This window comes from Lissotriton vulgaris, chromosome 5 (assembly GCF_964263255.1).
Source record: "Lissotriton vulgaris chromosome 5, aLisVul1.2, whole genome shotgun sequence".
Taxonomy (NCBI): Eukaryota; Metazoa; Chordata; class Amphibia; order Caudata; family Salamandridae; genus Lissotriton; species Lissotriton vulgaris.
This window is the reverse complement of record NC_141693.1, coordinates 663,693,179-663,714,139: the sequence shown is the minus strand read 5'-3', so window position 1 is coordinate 663,714,139 and position 20,961 is coordinate 663,693,179. Positions and strand designations below refer to the sequence as shown.

Below are 20,961 nucleotides of genomic sequence, written 5' to 3'. Positions count from 1 at the left end.
ATCTCGTCAAGGGTAGTAAGCGCTATATAAATACAATTACAACTACTATTTAGGCATTTGAGTGCTTTTAGAAAGATAAGAAACCAATATAGTAATGAACTGACAGAAAAGCCAGCATCTGGTTTATTCATTTTTTAGGCTTTGCTAATATGTAGAAACATGTTTTCAATATACACATATATTTGTTATGATTGCACTGTAAGAACATTTTGTGCCTTTGTACATTTTGATACAGCAATGTCGGATATATTACTTTTTATTCACTGTAACCATAGCAGTGCATTCAGTATAATTCTTTTGAAGAAAAACAAAATAAATTGCTGTTGTCAAAGAGAAGAAAAGACATTTTCAAAAGTACACATGAAAAGAAGGTCTGCCCAAGGCCATACTCTAAAGTAGAGGAAAATAGCGGGATTCTGTTTAAAGATGTTTTCTTCTTAGATGGCTTTCCCATTCAGTCGGATCAAGTGAACTCAAACTGTTCTGCACCTTCTTTGCTTCGACAAAGTACGTGGAATCTCATTTCATTTGAAGTATATATTTATTTATGTATTGTACATCTTGATATAGCGCTTCAAGATCACAAGCGACGGGTGACAAGTGATAGTGCCGCTATACAAATCATCATTTTCCCCAGGATAAATAGAGGCCAGGGAGACATCCAGCGAGTTCAATTGGATAATTATGTTCAAGCGAAGTGCCTATCAGAATATTCAATTATTCACATATACCTACCTAAATATTGACTGCACAATAACGACTACTACTATATAGTGAAGATAGGCATACATAGTTAAATATAGATTTCTTTTTTAACTCAACATCCATTTACCTTGTCAATATATATATATATATATATATATATATATATATATATATATATATATATATATTCAACACACTGTCACCTAGTGGAGAAACTCACAGGGTTCGATCGAGTTTGTCAACAAAGGAGCCGTGGCCACAGAATATTCAGTGCAGAGAAGTTTATTCAGGCACGATGTCCGACGCGTTTCGGAGTTGTAGTCACTCCTTCATCACGGCCCGTGATGAAGGAGTGACTACAACTGGTATATTTAACTATACCTTTAAGGATGCACACTCATTACACCATATTGAGATCCATACCAACAAAGGGGATACATTTGTTCTTCCACAAAGCCTAACTCTAACTCTTCAGGAATGAAACAGTACTGGGTTACTGAGGAAGCCCCAAAAGGCATCTACAAAAAGTATTCTTCTCTGCCTACAACCTTCACATATTAGAGTACCTCCAAATATCAGCTCCATAAGACATAAAAAGAGTCATTTCCTATTGTGAATTTCTAAGCAATGGGCTTGTATCCAGTATTTTATGCTAAATTAAACAGCATGCCTTCTGGTTGTGAGAAGAGCCGTTTCCTTAAAGAAATACAGGGGTCCAATTTCTGGTAGAATCAAAGTTTGTCCCAGATGGGAACTGTCTGTTTTTGACATTTGCGTTGTCCTTCACTGTAATGGGTCGCAAATTCAGACCTCTTGAGACCACAAGCCGTAGTGTAGGTTTTGGTGTAAAATGGACTAAACCATCAATAAGTTTCTTTAGGTTGTTAGGGTACAAGACAGGAATACACAGTCATCTGCTGACAGCAACTTTGGCACTATCTTATTTTGAATGATTGGCATGTCCTGCACCTTCCTATCAAAATATTGTTCTGTATGTTAATATATAAAAGGAATAGAATGGATACCAAGGCACATCCCTGGCGTGCACCTCAGGCACGTTTGAAATAATTGGTGCCCCTGCTTTGCTCCCCAAACCTAACCATAGTGGATAAATCAGGATGAGGATATGGAGAAAGTTCACCAATTCACGTTCCTTTTCCCTATTGTGAAGTACACTTCACCGTTTGGACCTATTTAGACTATCAAAGCCAAATGTATCTCACCAGGTTTAGCTACTGTATATTTACTCAACATCAATTGTAAATTTATACATTGTTCAAGTGCCCACAGCCCCTCTCTGAAACTGTACGTAAATTCTGATAATATTTTAGACTCTACTATCCATGTTAGAATTATGTGTAGAACAATTCTACGTACAATATTTACTGTTGAGTCCAACAGAAGCTAGGTTGGTAGCAGAATGCATCATGCCAGTTGAGCCTTTTTGAAAACCAGTACTATAAAGCAGTGTGTAAAGCCTGAGCAAACCCATATTTACATCCAGCATATAGAAAATGTGTGATTATTGGTGGCCAGAGATACGTATTAGTTTTATATAGGTACCTTCGGACTCCATGCGGGCCCAGGGATTTGTTAGAAGTTCTTTTGTTTAAGACAGCTTCACTTCATGTAAATAAACCTGAATTTAGAGGGGATAGGGTCGTCGGTCCTGGCCAAGGTAACATCTATCAATAACCCACATGCAGTATATTTACCCAAAATGGGCAAACCAATGTTTTGCTTTGATATGTAAGTCAACAATCAAATCAAAGTTTAGAATCAAAGTGTTATCAAAGTTTGAACCAAAGTTTGAGTGTATCGTCTTCCTAAATACCCTGTTGTCTTTTAGTTTGCAGGAAATAACAAGATTCTCCCAAGTCCCTTTACGAAGATTTTAATTCCTATTTTCAAATGTCACCTTATATGCCTTTCTAAGGCAAACAATCACTAGTCTGTCTCTGGGTTGACGTTTTAAAGGTGGCCAAAGTCTTTTGTTAGCTTGCCTACTAACAATATCAAGCCACCCCGGGGAGTCTGAATCAAAAACCCTGTCTCGCTTAAAAACTAACAATTTGATACAATTGCTCAATTTGACGAATGCGTTAGTAACTCCCTTTACACTACAACACAGTGATAGACACTAATTAACTTATTTTTTATTTCCCTCCAGCGACTCATTCAACAACCCCAAAACGTTTTAAATCTTCCATGCAAACCGTAAACCTTTATCTTTAGAAGTGAATCGAATGGGCCCTCTTTTTATTACTATAACTATCTTTGGGGACTGCTAAAGTGAGTACAAGGGGATTATGGCCACTAAAGGCACTCACTTTCGTCTCAACTGCCAAAATATGGTGTCCATTATTGCTTGAGATAAAAAGGTAGACAATAATTGAACAACAGCCCCTCACAATAAAAGTAGGTATCTCACAATTATTGGTCCCTATAAACTCTTTGACATTACTTAGATCATAAGCAGCCAAGTGATGGAAATATCGCCTCTCTGATCGGCGCTGTATATAGTTACTTGAGAGCCTTCCACCTAGAAGGGGTTTACACATCACAACATGTGCCCTATTTTAGCCCTGAATTGTCTCCCATTCTGCAATCTCAAATCCGCAGAAAAGTAATGAAGGCGATGGAGGCAGCACATGTAAGGCCTTTAAGAAAGTGCAGTGTGAGGTCCCTCTTGCAGGCAGAGATTGGCAGGGTCTCACTAATGTCCTTGTAGTAAGATCTCAATTTAGTTAAATTAAACCAATTTCAATACATTGTGTAGACATTTAACAAGGCTCTCAGCATGTTCTCGTCACTATTTCCTCATGACGCAGATTTTTTGTCAGCTTCAAATCCAGTTCTGCTCTTAAGAGTGATTTTTCATTACATTCATGACAGGTCTCATTGAAAACAAAAATGAAAGGCTAAAGTGGCCGGGCACTGCCAATATGTCTCGTCAACTCAGGCCTGCGCTGTGAGTGTATAATTACACCTGGAGGGCATTACCATGTACATAACTCCACAATCCTGTTATTCGCGGAATCAAGACCGGGGCGTCTGGTGCTCAGAAGGGACCTAGGGGGTCACTTGTCACTTCCATGAAATCATTACACCTCATATTTTTGTTTATTTTCATAGTTTTCGAGAAACGTTTCGTAAGGAGAACAAACAAAACAAAGATTTTCACGTGGTGATACTTGTGATGACAGCGCAAAGAGATTTTCGGCTTCTTGGGGTTCGAGCTGCCAGGTAACCCAAAATGATGGGGCCCTACTGTAGAATGTGATGAGGTGCCCCTTAGTCTCCCATCATTCACAGATGTTTATGAGTCTTGGACGGAGGGCCCCTTGATGGGGTGGGGGCTTTCCAAAGAGTTGGGGTCGACCTACTGTGGCGGCTTCTCCGTTATAGGAGATGAGCTCACCCCCACCAGCTGCAAAAATTGATAAATAAAATAATAATAAACCACATTTATTATCATGTTTGTTTCCAGGGCTGCGTCTTGGGCGCAGTGACTAATTAATGACAGACATGTAGAGGGAGTGGTTGGCACTACTGTCAGTGTCCATGTTGGTTTGGATGGCCATCTTAGGACCTTTGCAACACAATGCATGTACTAGCTCCTAAGGCATATCCCTAATTCATCTAACTTCATCCTATAGCCACCAGGCCAGTCATCTGTCAATAAAAGACAGGGCATTGTTGGAATTGATGACTGTAGGAAATTGAGTTACTGGTTGAGATGAGTGAAACCCAATTCAAGCAGCAACCATAATTCTTGTCAGAGTGGAACATAAGCAAACCCCAAATTAGCCTGTGCTTGACAACCTTGTAGCTTGGCAGTCAGGCTTAGTTTAAAAGTAATGTTTAAAGTATTTATGCAGCACACAAATAGTAATAGTGAAAACACAACACTAGAAAAATACCACACCTACTAAGAAAAATACAGTAAAATGTAATAAATTATTTGAGACTATAACATCTCCCTCCCTACTCATCTCCCACAAACTAATCCCATTTCGTTTTTCCAAACCCACTTCGATCAAACACAAAAACAAGTACTGGAGCAGCCATCATGAACAAATTGACACGGTCCTCCAAAAGACTGGAGATACACGCTTTCAGTACATTCAGAGTCCTGTTGAATTGTCAGTCAAGATCATTCGTCCAGTTTTTATTTTACAACCACATTCTTTTTTCAAGATTTGGTATTTAAAATACCCCCACTGCCCAAAAAGGAATTTCTCCTTTGCTCAGAAGTCAGGCTATATGTCTTTCCCGGATTCTTAAAAGGCTCTGGTGAGTTTTCACCAGACAGTTTGTTTATCTGTTGGATTGTGAGGTGTTAGAATTAGGCCTCTGTAAAAAATGTATTACTTCCGCTTAATACAAAATTATGAAATTCCCAAAAACAATTTTCCACGGGAGCTGATTCAAGCAGAAAATGTCTTGGAAAAGATATTTTGTCCTTGAACCAGAACCCCACTAGCATCAAATATGATTTTTATATACGAGAAATGACGTTGGCCTAATTTTCATGAAAAGGCGTAAACTAAATTTCACACACTGCTGATTAAAAAGTTGAGCTTGCAGAGAACTATTGAAAATGATGACGAAGGAGGAGGAAGCCCGGCTTACTGCTAAATATGAGAGGAGGTATAGTTTTACAATTACAGGTCTTACTTATGCCTCGCATTACAGCTTGTTGTCTCACAAAGAAACGCTTAAGTGCTGCACTGCGGGCATTGTAGGATGTCCTTGTACTCTGAAAAGCCTTTAGAATAAGGAATGCTTTTAGCAGACTGCTTGGTGTGACCTGGTTGAACATGTCTTTGTGTACCTTCTTTTCAAACTTGCCCGGCACATCAGTGTTCGGGGTGAACGTTTTGCTACACATCAGCACTTGGAAACCCATAGAAAATTGAGTTTTTTTTGGCCAGAGTCCTTGACCTTAACAACAATGGCATGTGCTGCTTCCACAGTTCTGCTTCTATCTTCTTAAGAGGCGAGCTGTTGAAACTGATAAGCTTTCATGATAAAGGCGGGAAAAGTACGCTTGAGAAAGAAACAGGGGTTTGACATGTCCTGTGGAAAAATAAAGAGAATCAGAAAGAGTGCTGTTGGTTCTTGACTGTTCACAATCTTTTATGATCTCTCTGAAAGTGCAGCACCCCATACCCGCTCCGCTTTTACATGTCTGCTGAGCCTCACCTCACTTCCCCCTACAAGCCCAATCCTCAAAGCGACCTCAGCCAATCACTGCCTCGAAATTGTCCTCCTTCGACCAATTATAATTACAGTGAGGTATGAAACAGTGTGACTATCCTGACACTCATCGCTACTAATCTCTTTTGTGATATATTGGAAAAAGTAGTATCTGTCGTACATTATTAGGATTTTGCAATCCAGGTTGTATATTATTAGGATATTGCAATGCATGTTGTATATTATTAGGATATTGCAAGCCATGTGGAGACCCGAGGCCATGTATAGGCCAGAGACCATGTAGAGGAAGGAGGGCAAAGGCTGAGCTCCTTTATAAGTACTTGAAACTCCGAAATGAGTGCAGTGTCCCTTTGATGTATGGCAGAGGGTAGTTTACCTCTTATAATATATGGGCACACCATCACACTGCTCACAAAACTTTTCAATCCACGCAGTCTTGCTCCTTTACATGAGCGAGATGGCATTGCTGCAGACATATAGAATAAAAGTGGAATTGTTAGTGCGACATTAAGCACTAGCGCAGGTCTGCAAGGATCGGGGCTGTGGAAGACATCATAATTTATAAATCTCTGACATCTTGTTTAAACACAACACAGCCGTGTCAAATTTAACAATTAGAAGCACCTCTTTGAGCTAATCTTAACTCCAGGTCACCCCCTCTGGGGTCAAGTTAAACCTTGGATAAAACTGTCCATTTAAGGTCATTGACCAGATGGTTATTTCTACTCCAGTGGTTGACCAAAGGTGCAGTTTCCACCTTGTTCTTGATTCTTGATTTATGTTGCAAAATCCTTTGGCGCACCTCCTGGTTAGTTTTGCCAATATAGAGTAATCCACAGGGGCATATTACTCCATATATCACATATTTAGTTTTACAGTTAATAAAGGCTTCATGCTTCCAAAAAATCCCTCTGTGTTTGAAAACTGAACCCTCTATGGTCAGATCGCAACACACACAAGTGCCACATTTGTGATGTCCGATAATGGGTGGAAGGCCCAGAAGATATCGTAGAGAAGGTTGTGGGTCAATCAATCAATCAATCAATCAAAGCATTTATATAGCGCACTACTCACCCAGAGGGTCTCAAGGCGCTAGGGGAGGGGGGTCCGCTACTGCTCGAACAGCCAGGTCTTGAGTTGCTTCCTGAAGGCGAGGTGGTCCTGTGTCAGGCAGAGGTGGGTCGGGAGGGAGTTCCATGTCTTGGCGGCGAGGTAGGAGAAGGATCGTCCCCCTGTGGTGGCTCTCCGGATGCGGGGGACGGTGGCGAGGGCGTGGCCGGTCGATCGAAGCTGGCGTTTGGGAGCGTAGAAGTTGAGGCGGCTGTTGAGGTATCCTGGGCCTTGGTTGTGTAGGGCTTTGTGTGCGTGGATGAGGAGTCGGAAGGTGATTCTCTTGGTGACCGGGAGCCAGTGCAGGTCTCTCAGGTGTCAGGAGATGTGGCTGCGACGGGGGATGTCCAGGATGAGTCGTGCTGAGGCGTTCTGGATCCGCTGAAGTCTTTTCTGGAGTTTGGCGGTGGTTCCGGGAGCAGCAGCTCTTACAATGTGGTTTGAAATGCTGCTTTCTTTTTTTGAAAGCAAAGTGTGGTGGTGACTTAAAACTATCTTCAAGCTTTTTTACTAAGTGCCAATTTTGTCCAACGCCGCCATGGAAAGGTCCTACACCGCACACATCATAATATGGATGGTGGTGCCTGCTAGGCACCGCCACCATATTGTGGCCCAAGTCTGCCTGGCCGGCAACCGGAAACAATTGCCGACCGGCGGAAAAGCGGCAGACGCACTTTCCGTCCGCCACTATACCCCCACCATTATAATATGGCGGGGGTAAATCAGGTTATGATGATCGCTACCGCCGGGCTGGCGGTGGCGATCTGCCCGCCATCGTAATTAGCCCTTATGTGTCTAGTTTTTTCTATCTGTCTTTTGAATTGTGTATTGTGAGAAGTGTTTTGCACATGAAAGCTGCATATCAAAAGACCATGTGCACGTGGTATGTCTCAAGCTTTTAATAGCGTCTCCCTTCGAAACACGATTGTTACATTCATTCACAAGCCAGAAATATGCATGATCCATTTAAACATAGTCGAGCCAGGATGCCAATGGATTGGGCACATATTCAATGAAGAGGAACATCACCATGGCCACCTTTGTTGTAACCCATTCCCAGCCCCTAAATACTTTCCACCTCCACAATAACATCTTACTCTTTACTTCAACTTGACCCCTTCAGTTGTGACTTGCTCAGGCCCCTCTGGCTTTTATCCTTTTATTCCTTTTATTCCTTTTCCGCCTTACCGGCTCGTCCACCTCTGACCCAAGCCTACCATTGTTTCCTTCCTTCATTCCCTCTTTACTTCCCAATTTTCTCGGCGTTAGAGCCCTTCTAACAGCCACCAGAAGAACCCCTATTTGAGGTCATATATCTGCCCTTACACCACCAACTGGGGTGCTCCGTCCCCTTTTCAAATATATTCTCTTCCCCAGCGGGGATAAATGAGCCCGGTCATCCCTGATTTATTGCTGACCATCACACACTATGTCTGCGTGTTTAACCTCATCTATTTCCTGCACTTAGCAGAACCCTGGCATATCCCTGTTAACGTCCCTTCTGGCTCTGTTGACAGTGTTTTTAACCCCTGCCACACTCTGATGGGCAATAGCTGCTTCCACATTACCACTGTCTCTGGCCATATCTCTCTCACCGTCCCCAAATCCTTTTCCACCATTTTCTTCAGTTCCCACCCCTTAGCTGGACCAAATAATTCTCCCTCAAATGCAGTAACAATGCATCTTGGTGGAGCCATTTTGGCCACAGTTCCCAGAGAGCCTGTATCATGACACCACGCCATCCACTACCATCGCATTACCACCTCATCCCCGTCCACGCGAAACTGGGCACCGCCTCTCTGTTTCTGAGCCTGTACTCCATCCCACATATCAATGGAGTGGGCGCATATCCACACTTCCTTTAAATGTATTTCCCTCAGATCCCCACTGTCAATGAAAAGAACATTCCTTTAGTCACAGAACTCCTCCTTCATGGTCTCCCATATACCCACATGATCGCACCAGCATTTATCCTCATACTCACTCTCTGGCGGCTTCTCCTCTCCATGCCCTGGCAACTCAAGGACCTACCGCCTCGTTACTTGTCTTGCCTGTGGGGCTCACCGCACTCGTATGTAAATCTTTCAGTTGTAGGCGGGGCGCACCCATAGATGTCATTTAGGGTCACCAAGGGTCGCTGCTGCAACCCCTGGCTTGCCATTTGCTATCCCTAGAACTGGCTTTGCGACTCCTGGCGTCAAAAGTGGCAAATTCAGTGCCAGGAACACAGGGGCAGCTGGTACTTCACTCTCTTTATTTTTTGTCAATTTTTTATTACACTAATAGTGAATTCATAAAATCTATTGTTCACTATTCGTTTAATAATAATTGAGCACAATAAGCTGAAATATGCCATTCAACGGCAGCTGAGGATAGTAACAAATGCTTAAAAATGTATAATGTGTGCATGCTTGTGGGTGAGAGAGCATTTATGTGTGAGAGAGTGTATGTGTGAATTTGTGTTTTGTGTAATTATATGTGTGTGAGTGAAAGTGGAGGTCAAAGGGCATGTGTTGTCACACTACCCATGACTGTTAGGTGAATTGACATCCATGGGTGCACCACCACTCACTTGCTCTCATCCTCCAATTATTGTCCCAGTATCTACCCCATTGGGCCCTGGGGGTGTTCGGTTGTCTAGCCCTGCGCAGGCATCGGCCATGTAGGGGGTATCTCTGGTCTGAATGTCTGCATCTGGTCTGAATGTCTGCATCCGGAATGTCTCCCCCATCCCTACTGTCTCATACCCAGGAAGTCCTTTTTCTCTTGCAGCCCCCACCCCTGCCACAATGGTGTTTATCTCCACTAGTTTTTAGGAGACATCCTCCCTTCATGGTCCATGCCCCATGCCCCAGAGGCATTTTGCCCTCACAACTCCTCAGCATTCACATCGACAGTTGTTCGGTGCCAGGCGTTGGTCTGCCCTGGTGAAATTGTAACATTAGAGGGGGTAAAAACAGGGCCAGGCTGGTTGTACCTGGCATCGGGTGTTTTACCAGGAGGCTGGACGGTTGGGGCCAGTTTTGTTACTGGGGGCTGGTATTGCGGCTGTCTGGGGATATCGGCCCTCATTAACAAAAGCAGCGAGCAATCACAATCCACTTACTTTAATTTCCAGCCTACCTGAGCCAGCCAGTGCTTCATTTTTGCACCCCCCAGCCCCCAAACTCCCCTTGTTGTAGTCAGGCTCTCTCCCTATGCACTGTGCGGGGACTAGTCCAATAGAATTCCCAGGACGGTTTTGGGTTGCTATTCCGGCTCTGGGTAAAAGACCTCATGTGCATTACAGATGTACTTCTGCGTAACTGGCGGCATTCCATAGGCTATCCCGTCCACCAATACTCCAGTTGAGGCCTTTCATTTAGTGGGCACTGTGAGAAGTTGGCCTGGTATATAATGCTCACTAGTTCTAGTGATCACTTTGTACCATGCCAAGCAACCCTTATGATGATCGGTTGTAAGTCAACCTTATAGACCAGTTATCCTAGTGGTAACGTGGACAAAGCAGTCTTAGGCTAAACTCTGAAAGGCATGTGAAGCCAGCTGTATTACCATACACAACCCCCTTGAATCCCACATGAAAGGACACCACACAGATATATATTGAAAATATATATATATTTATTAACTACAAATATCCCCTGAACTCTTTATGAGCACAGAAGCACAAGCGTTAAACAAAACACAGTTTGAAATACACAAAAGTTGCACAATATGGATGAGCCCTAGGGGCCACCTAAACCATATACTAAGAAAGTGGTATAAGAGATACCAATCGATAGGGAAACAGGCCTAGGGCCGTGGGAATCGCTGGAGCTGTTCGGGACTAGCAGTGACTAAGTCGGGAAAGGCCCGCGGGAGTCGGGTGCAGTGTTTAAAGTGCACGCACTCACCAATACAAAGTCTATGGTGCGTAAAAGTTAGAAAGTTAGTTAGTTCGGAACCTTCCGAGTGACCTAGAAAGCTGAAACTTGAGACACAGGCCCTAGAGGTGTGAAGACCTGAAAGCAGAGGGGACAATGTTCAAAGTCACTAGCCAGTGACTACTGTGGAACCAGATTGGAACCAGGCGATGTCGGGTGTAAACAGGCGTTGAGGTGTAGCTTCTCTCTGCAGCCACGTGGACACCGGGGGTCGAGGACGCCCAGAAGTTGGTCACAAGCTGTCCCACGCAGGCTTCTCACTGTTGGCGGTATCAGCAACTTGATTGAAGCAAACAGGCCTTGGCTAATGCAAGCCACGCAGGAGTCAAAAAAGGCTTGTTACTCGGACCAGCAAGGTCAGAGCGGGTGCTCCTTTTTACAGGAGCTAGGGCAAGTCTGAAGCAATCAGACCCGAAGTGTAGTTCTTCGGTTTTTTTGCCAAGATGGCCGCTGACCACGTGGCTAGTGGCCGGGATGGCGCATCGAGTGGCACAATGCAAAAGGGCCCCACGCAGATCGTGGAGATGCTGGGGGGCTGATCTTCGGTGCAAGGGCTGCTGCGTGGTGGGGGTTCTCAGTCCTCAAAGCACAATGTCGAGGGTGCCTCTGATGCTGCGCAGTCAGCTCTTCGGGTGCCTTCCAAGATGTCCGGTCCCACGTCTCTCGATGCCTCCATGGGTCCCTTCTTTGCAGGGACTGTGGATCGGGCTGTGAGAAGTCTGGGAGTCTGGGTCTTGTCAAGCTCTGGGCTCCGGCGGGAGGCGGTGGCAAAGCAGACGTCGATTCGCTGGTTGGTACCTGTATTCACAGGGTGGCCACTCCTAGGCCACAAGGGAGATGCTCTTCAGTCTTCTGTGCAGCAGAATGTCGAAGTCCAATCGTCTTCTTAGTTTCAAGTTGATTCAGGATGATCTGAGGTGCTCTGGCACTGCTCCCACTCTTATTCCCAATCTGAGGGGTGGACCACCTGCTAGGTCCCTCCTCTGGGTGGGACCAGGAAGGGGGGCGGTTACACCCCCTTTCCTTTGTCCAGCTCCTCGCCAGCCCTGGGTCTGGAAAGTCCCAGGACCGGTTTGGACTGGCTTACGCACGGGGACACCTTGTGTGCCCCGGGCATGTCTCAATCTATTCAGCCCTGTCCTACCCAATACACAAAATCCTGTCTGGGGTGGTGCTCGCACCTCCCAAGGCAGAACACCCTTTGTCCAAGCCTTCCTCGCTGGAAGGACTCCCAGCAGCAGGAGGTCAGACTTGTGTCTGTGGTGGCAGCGTCCATTTTGTGACGCTGAGGCTCTGGTTAACTTTAACCAGGGTTAAGGCTACACACATGTCGTGTCCCTCTAGAAGGGTGGAATGCTATCCCCGTCGACAGAACTGTCGAGGGGATAGTATTCCAAATCATATGACACCTTACTCAACATGTTTTGATAAAGCCAAACCAAAGTTAGCATATAACCGAGAGGATTATAATGCACTTAAGAGTATATGGTATGGCAATATCCCGGAACAGCTAAGGGAGTGGTTCCCGACAGCTGCAGACCGGCTCAGCTCATGCTAGAGCACCATCTCACATATTTCCAAGCACTCTGCCTCCAGGATTGAAGAGGCCTTCCATAGGAGTGGCTGATAGGAGCATATGTGTCCAGTTTAGGGTTAGATATAGGGATACTATATCTAAGTAAGAGGTGATTACACCGACTTACCCCAGCTGAGTGATCAGCCAGTTGTGTCAAATATGGAGGCCAGGCCAGGGGTGGCACAATACATGCTGCAGCCCCTGGTAGGCCTTGGAAACACCTATGCCCTGGGTACCTAGGGTACACTGTTACAGGGGCCAATAAGGTGAACCAGTTCCAATTCGAAATGCACCTAGGGTGCATTGGCTGTAATTTAGAGAGAGAACAGCAGGCTGTGGGTCTGATTAGCAGGCCCACAGCCACATTAAGTCATAAACCAGTGAAGCAAAAAGCATAAATTTGGGGTGACCATAGGATAGCAGACCCTACTCTCCTACAGGCACCGAACATTTCCCCGGTGGGCCTGAAGGGTGGGGAGGCTGGTTTTGCACCGGTGGGGGCAGTTTTTGTTACTGGGGCCGGTTTTGCAGCAGTGCTGCAAAATTGGCCCTTTGTAACAAAAGCGCAGCAGCAGTGTTCCCGCCAGACCTCCCCGCCAACTGGCCGGTAGGAGGTAATGGCCAAAGCTGGCTTGCGATCCCAGTCCAGCCCTGCAGCGGCAGTCCTTGCCTCTCTGGAGGAAGGAGTACGGATCCTGCCTGCCACCCTGCCTCATGGTAGAGTGGACAACATGGATTTCGGCCTCGGTGGTGCGCTGAATGCGTCCAATCTCTATGTGATCTCTGGAACATCTGCCCCACTCTGGAGACAGATGTGACGATGCAGTAAATTGTAAATTGATACTTGTATAGCGCACTACTCACTCGCAAGGGTCTCAAGGCGGCTGTACGAATACCGCTGTGGAACCCATCCTGGCTTTCCCTGTGAGGCGTCCACTCCTGGGCACCCCAAGGTGGAGGCCAGGCATCCTTAGCGTTGTGGGGGCCATTGTGGAGATTAGGCAAGCTATTGCCCAGAGTTGCAGAGTGGGACTCCATGATTGGGATAGGCACAGAGGCGAGAATTATCAGATCCGTGGAATTTTGAGCCCAAGACCCGCCGAGGCGGGGAATTGAACCCTGGTCCCGGGTTGGACCTCTTCATCAGGGTCTGCCGCTCTAATCATTGAGCCACACTTCTCCACTTTCGGCCTCGATGGTGCGCTGAATGCGTCCAATCTCTATGTGATCTCTGGAACATCTGCCCCACTCTGGAGGCAGATGCGACGATGCAGTCGCTGCCTCTGCATCACTGCACCTGGGCGGAGAGCGTGGTATCCACTCCACCACCTGGGGCGCTGCTTGGCAAATCCACTGACAGTGAGGACGGACAGAAGGACAGGCTCTGCCCTTTTCTCAATCTCCCTTTCAAAATTGCTTTGCTTAGCGAGTGTGAATGCCATGCAGGAGAGGTGAACCAATCACAGAGAGGCATGCGTTGAACACTGTGGACCTGCTTTCGTACTTACGGCCATCCCCAGTTCCACATTGCCAAAGAGGCAAAGTAGGCACCGGCCTTTGTGCCCAACTCCTTTTAGGGGCCCGCAACAAGAGATCAAAATAATAGCCATTTGAACTTGAAAGAAAAGTTTCCAATTTATTTTTATTTAATAGCATTAATTATTGTTAGCATTTAGTTTTGTGTAATAAAACTGGTTTATTAAAATTGTTGGTTGGTAAAATTAAAAACTTATTAGTAGCTAATTTGCGAGGGGGAGCTCCGAAATTTCGACTGCCTGGGGGCCTCCACTCGGTGTAATCCGACACTGGCCAATCCGACGTGGCTGGTACTAATTGTCACGAACTGTGACTCAAAGGTTTGTGAGCCCGCGTAATGCGTCTGCATTATAATTGTATCACTGCTGATGTTTCATCTTTTTGAGAAATTGGCTTTACGGATCAAAACAAAACAAAACCAGGCTTCTTCATGAATATAAACGTGTAACAGTTTTTATATTCCATTGTTATTAACAACAAAGGTAACTAACCGTCGCTTTCTGTATTTTTCCTCCAGGTTGTCACAGTCTTCGCCCTCAGCATTGGTGCACTTGTAATATACTTCATAGATTCCTCAAAGTAAGTACATACATTCACTTTCTTCTTTTTTATTGTCATGGCAGCAAGAAGTGTGTTGAAATAAAAGAATAATTCTCTAGTACACGAGGTCACCCCTTAAATATCAAACATTACATTCTGTGTGCAAGATTAGCCCCTGCTCACTTTTTATGAAACAGAGATTGTATTCAGTGGGGTAAGCTTCTCGGAGGACCAAGTGCAACATGAGTGACATGACTTTAGTTAGTGCTTAATTTGTGCCGGTGCTTTCAAATGGTGGGTACTGGCACTCAATATTTTTTTATCATGAGACTATAACAGACATGACAGACGCCATATCTATGAACAGGTGCCTCAAACACCCTTGCTCTGTGGTTTTCTTACCATAGTTGCTAGCCTGCCTCTCAAACAAATAGCAATAGTCTGGTAGACACCGTCCGTGTGTCTGTAATTTCTGTGTTTCAGAATCTTCAGGTGAATGAAAAAGACACCAAACTGGCTTTTGCTCATTTAAAGATACTTTGCGTACAGATATAAGGTTTAAAAGTTTTCATTAAAATAGTATTTATGTACTTATTTATTTAATGTTTTTTTAATAGTCCTGCAAAAACGCATTATTGCGCTTTATTTACAATTAAATATTCATGTATTTATTTAGCGGTTTTATTTAGAAATGCTTCTCCAAAATGATGTTAGTGTGCCTAAAACAGCGCAAACTATTTATTTAACTATTGTTCTAAAGATCTGCTGTGTCAAAATTGAATTGGTGTAATATACGTAGAACAAATAAAAACGTTTTTTTTATTATTAATTCAATTGGGTGATGCCTACAGGAAAGAGAGTGTGCTACTTCCCTCAAGTCCCACAAAATTACTATCAATATCAGACACTGCTCAAGAACATTGGTTTTCAAAAAGCTTTGGCATTATCTTTTTGGGAAACAACCTTTACAACGCAGTCATTACATCGCACTACCTTTACATAGCAGTCATTACATCGCAACATCCTTTACCTTGCATGTCATTACAACGCAGCCATTACATTGCATGTCACTACAACGCATGTCATTACAATGCATGTCACTACAACGCAGGCATTACATCGCAAGTCATTACAACGCATACCATTACAATGCATAGTACTCTTACACTATCAGACACTATCTTGAAATCCTGAGGCTGTTGTCTATGGATACCCGTAGATTGATAGTCTTTGGTATCTCTTGTTTTCTGTATGCTATATGGGTCAGGCGGAGGAAGTTATTACTCTGAATCTTGTCTTTTTATCCATGAAGTTATTCTTATTGTATAATGATTTGCTGCACTGTCTACTGATAACCCTTTCTTAATGATTTTATTATATGGTCTTATTGTTGTTTAAATGGAACCTGTGCTGTGATGTACTTTTTTGAATCACTGAGATTGCAATAAAGTTATATGATGATGATGACTATCCGACACTTACCCTACTGTTGCACTCACTGGAGTTAGAATAGTAATTTTTACCCCTACACTATCCGACACTTACCCTACTGTTGCACTCACTGGAGTTAGAATAGTCATTTTTACCCCTACACTATCCGACACTTACCCTACAGTTGCACTCACTGGAGTTAGAATAGTCATTTTTACCCCTACGCTATCCAACACTTACCCTACTGTTGCACTCACTGGAGTTAGAATAATAATTTTTACTCCTACACTATCCAACACTTACCCTACTGTTGCACTCACTTGAGTTAGACTAGTAAATGTTAGCCCTATACTATCCAATACTTACCTTAAATGCAATGTAATGGTGTGCTTTGTAAAGGTATAATGCAATGTAATGGAATGCGTAGTAAAGTTAGTTTCTAGAAATGCGATGTAATGGCATGCTATGTAAAAGAATGTGTTGTAAAGGATGTTGCGATGTAAAAACTGCGTTGTAAAGGCATGCATTGTAAATGTATGCGTTGTAACGTCATACATTCAAAAACCAGAGCTACCATCAGGCGTTCGCAAATCGTCTAACTCAGACCACCTATGGACCTGGTTATATTTTTCAAACGGTTTCCTAAAATTTTAAAAGGTAGACGTCTCCCAGAAGAATTGACAGTTTTGCACCTAATCAAAGCTATACAAAATGAAGTAAATAAGGAGCTTATCTACCAAGGGTTTGCTTTGTGTTTCACCACTCCGAGTGGCTTGATAAATCAGGAGTAACGCAACGCATTGAAAATCGCTGCGTTGCATTACATTGCCCCAGGAAGATGGTCCATTGGCATTGCATGGGTGTTTCCACGCATCCACCCAAGGATTTTGACGCATTCTTACATTTACCATTACTTTTAGCCTTGGGAATGCACCGACATGCTACGCCTTCCCAGGGGAGACGTAATGAGAAGAAACATCTGATTTCTCTTCATTACTTCCTCTTTCTATGTGTGCTGCAGAAAAGCTGCATTTTTCATGTGCTGCAGAATATGCCTCTGGGGATTGTTCTTGTGCACGGAGGTGCCCCTTCGTGCAGAAAGACAATCCTGCATGCAATGTAGGCACCCTTGCACCGTGGAGCAAGGGTGCCTGTGTTGGTACAAGGCCCCTTATTGTGCAACAGGCAGGAATGTGCCATACTGTGTTAAATACAGCACATTTCAAGTCAAGTCACAAAATTTGTATATCGCGCTACATACCCAGAGGGTTTCAAGGCGCTTAGGAAGGGGAGGAGGATTATTTGTCAAATATCCACGTTTTAAGCTGCTTTCTGAACGCTAGGTGATTCTGGGTGAGGCGAAGGTAAGCGGGGAGTGAGTTCCATGTTTTGGCAGCCAGGTATGAAAAGGATCTGCCTCCCATGGTAGTCTTGTTGATGCGGGGTACAGTGGCGAAGGCTTGTCTGGAAGAGCGAAGTTGGCGGGAGGGGGTGTAGAAGGACAGTCGAGAGTTGAGGCAATCTGGTCCGATGTCGTAGAGTGATTTGTGTGCGTGGGTAAGCAGTCGGAAAGTGATCCTCTTATTGACGGGTAGCCAGTGGAGGTCTTTAAGGTGACCAGAGATGTGTTCGTTGCGTGGGATGTCTAATATGAGCCTGGCTGAGGCATTTTGGATTCGTTGTAGTTTCTTCTGGAGTTTAGCGGTGGTACCTGCGTAGAGGGTGTTTCCGTAGTCCAGTCGGCTCGTGACTAGAGCATGGGTGACTGTTTTCCTTGTTTCGGAGGGGATCCAGCGAAATGTTTTTCTGAGCATGCGAAGAATGTTAAAGCAGGAAGAGGATACGGCGCTGACTTGTCTGTTCATTGAGAGTGAAGAATCCAGGATGACGCCAAGGTTCCGTGCGTGGTCTGTCGGGATGGGTGCATTTCCGAGGGCTTCCGGCCACCAGGAGTCGTCCCATGCAGAGGGGGATTTACCTAAGATGAGGACTTCTGTTTTGTCTGAGTTCAGTTTCAGACGGCTTTGTTTCATCCATTCGGCATTTCAGCCCCTTCGCTGTATTGCAGCGCAGCAAGGTGACCAGCTGCTTTACTTTTTAATAAATACGACACTAAGTGTTCTTCTAGGGACCATCTGATCAATGATGTCACCCTGGATCTCTAAATCTGAGCTGACATCATCAAAAACACAAACATTCCACATGATTATTGATGGTTATTGATAGAGACTCAGGGCTGGAGGGAGATAATTCAGCAGTTCCTGAATACAAATACCTCTAACGGGTGTTACTCACATTCAGTAAGTCTGTTGAGCCTGGTTTATGTTGAGGGGGTTTAAACGGACCCATTTACTTAGTTCACTATTAAAAGATTTGGCGACAAGTAGATACAGTTTATATCCAACTGTAGAATATTTTTCCAATGCAAGGCTATTTGTTCTCGAGTCTTCCGAATACACAGTCTAGGACATTGGTAATATCCTGATAGGGGTGCAAACAGAAGTTTTTACAGTGATCACAATTATGAGTTTTGAGATACATAGTGCACTCAGGCAGTTTTGCCTTCATATATACCAGAACGCTAAGCTTGCTGGCTTTATCTAGGAAACAGAGTGAAAAATAAGGAAAAATTAAGAATTTGGGTGCATGTGTATCAAATACCGTTATTGCGATTCTCAAATAGCGATTTTTAGAGAATCGCTATTTGAGAATTGCAAAACGGGATGTATTAGAAAATTCTCAAATATTTTTAGATTTCTTGGCATTCCTTAATTGCGATTAGCAAATTGCGAATCGCAATTAAGGAATACCTTCCCATTCCTTCCTATGGGCTAGGAGGCCTATAGGAATGAATGGGAAGACATTCTTGGAGAAGTGTGGCTCACTGGTTAGAGGAGGCATACTCTGAAGCAGAGGTCAGACCCGGGACCAGGGTTCAATTCCCGACGCGGCAGGGTCTTGAGCCCAAATGTCCACGGACTCGATAATTCTTGCTTCGGTGCCCACTCTAATCACGGGTTCACACTCTGCAACTCTGGTCATTAAGCTTGCTTAATCTCCACAACGGCCCCCCGCGGCGGGATGCCTGGCTTTCACCTTAGGGATGCCCAGTACGGGTTATCTCACAGGGAAAAGCCAGGACGGGTTCCCAATGCAAGCGCCGAGATGCCCTAGGGTAATTCGAGCGATATATAAAAACACATAAAAATTTTTTTTTCTCAATTTGCGATTCGCAATTAGAGAATCGCAAATTGAGAATACAATTTCAAGGGTGTCATAAGGACCCTGTTGCATCCCTGAAATATGTATGTGTGCACATGTGGCTCACATACATGACCTAAGGGCAGGTATGTGCGCCAAATGGAGCTTTGAAAAATGCAGAAAAGTGCATTTTTCAAGGAAATCGCAAATTACCACCAACTTGAAGTTGGTGGTAAATTGCGATTCCTTAAAGCCAAATCGCAATTTTCTTGTGCTTCCTACATTGCATTTAAGAAATTGTGATTTGCGATTCCTTAAATGCAATCGCAAAATAAAGAATCACAAATGTTGCCATTCTCTAATTTGCAATGCCCTTTTGAGATGATACATCCCAAAAGGTCTTTCCCATTCGCAAACGGGCCGATTCTGAGAATCAGCCTGTTTGCGAACGGGAAAAAACCTTGATACATATGCCCCCGTTGAGTTACTTACCAAGAATGCATGTTATTCCTCATTTCTACGTAGAGAATCGGACATGCTACTCCATCTTGTAAATTGAAAAAACCATCAGTGCTAGGAGTTACAATGATAAATAACTATCAGCTCCAACTTTCTCTTTCACATGTGCACGTTATACTCTTGATGTGAGTCATTGATGCTTTTTTTTCAAAGCCAGCTCACATAGCGATGGGTGTTGCAAAAGCTTGTCTCTTGCTTTAATCCATCACGTAACACATACCGAGCTGTTTAGTTGCACAGTCGAACCAGGGAAAGAGTTTCTCAACGCAACGCAAGACATTTTGCTCAGTAGGGGCTAGATGTAGGTAAATGGCATTTACCGATTCGTAAATTCCGAATTTTACAGATTCAGTATTTACTAATCTGTAAATGCCATGTAGGTAAATATTCGGTAACAATTACCGAATCGTTAAGACTCTGTAATTACCGAATCAGTATTTACCGCCTTGAGGCCCATAGGAATCAATGGAAATTACCAAATCGGTAAATACCGATTCTGTAAAATTACCGAATAGTCAAGGGTGGCAGGGTGACACTTTGACACCCTGTTACACCCCTGATTCAGGCTTGTGTGCCATGTGACACACATACATGCCCTTAGGGCATGTATGTGTGCCACATGGCATATGTGTACATGCACAGATTTGCATGTACACAGGTATTCGTTATTTACCACCAACTAATAGGTGGTAGTAAATAATGAATCCTTAAGGCCCTGTGGCACTGTTTTCAGTGCCACCTACATCTCTAATTACCGATTCAGTAAATTTACCGATTGGGTAATTTAGAGATTCGGTAAATTTACCGATTCAGTAAATTTACCGAATCGGTAATTTTTAAGCCCCCTACATCTAAAACTCCAAATACCAGTCGGTAACGGCCAAAATGGACCATTACCGACCAGTATTTGGCCACCTACATCTGGCCCTAAGTGTGTAAGCTTCAGCTTGCAGTTTGAAGAAGCATGTGCAGTTGTTCAGAGCTTAGAGGCTGCCTCAGGGAATGTTTATGTACCTAAATGCAAAACTGCACCTTCTACAGAATATTTCAGGTCTACTCACTTTTCACTTCAAATATTTCTGAATAAAAACATTTAGTTGCAAAACCATTGCACAAACAAAATAGCATAAGACGGACCACCAATAAGAGACAACGAGGGTGGAAAAACAAATGCAATCATGAGATGTTGCCAGGCAT

At 44.0% G+C, this 20,961-nt stretch overlaps 1 protein-coding gene across 9 annotated transcripts in view; it reads left to right on the top strand.

The window, feature by feature from the left end:
- The window catches only part of KCNMA1 (potassium calcium-activated channel subfamily M alpha 1), a 1,464,982-nt gene that overhangs the window by 557,327 nt on the left and 886,694 nt on the right, over window positions 1-20,961 (top strand). For all 9 annotated transcript variants that reach the window (XM_086922098.1, XM_086922095.1, XM_086922094.1 and 6 more), the window contains exon 3: window positions 14,591-14,652. In XM_086922098.1, the coding sequence (XP_086778224.1) occupies window positions 14,591-14,652 (62 nt within the window). The remainder of the gene's footprint in view (window positions 1-14,590; window positions 14,653-20,961) is intronic.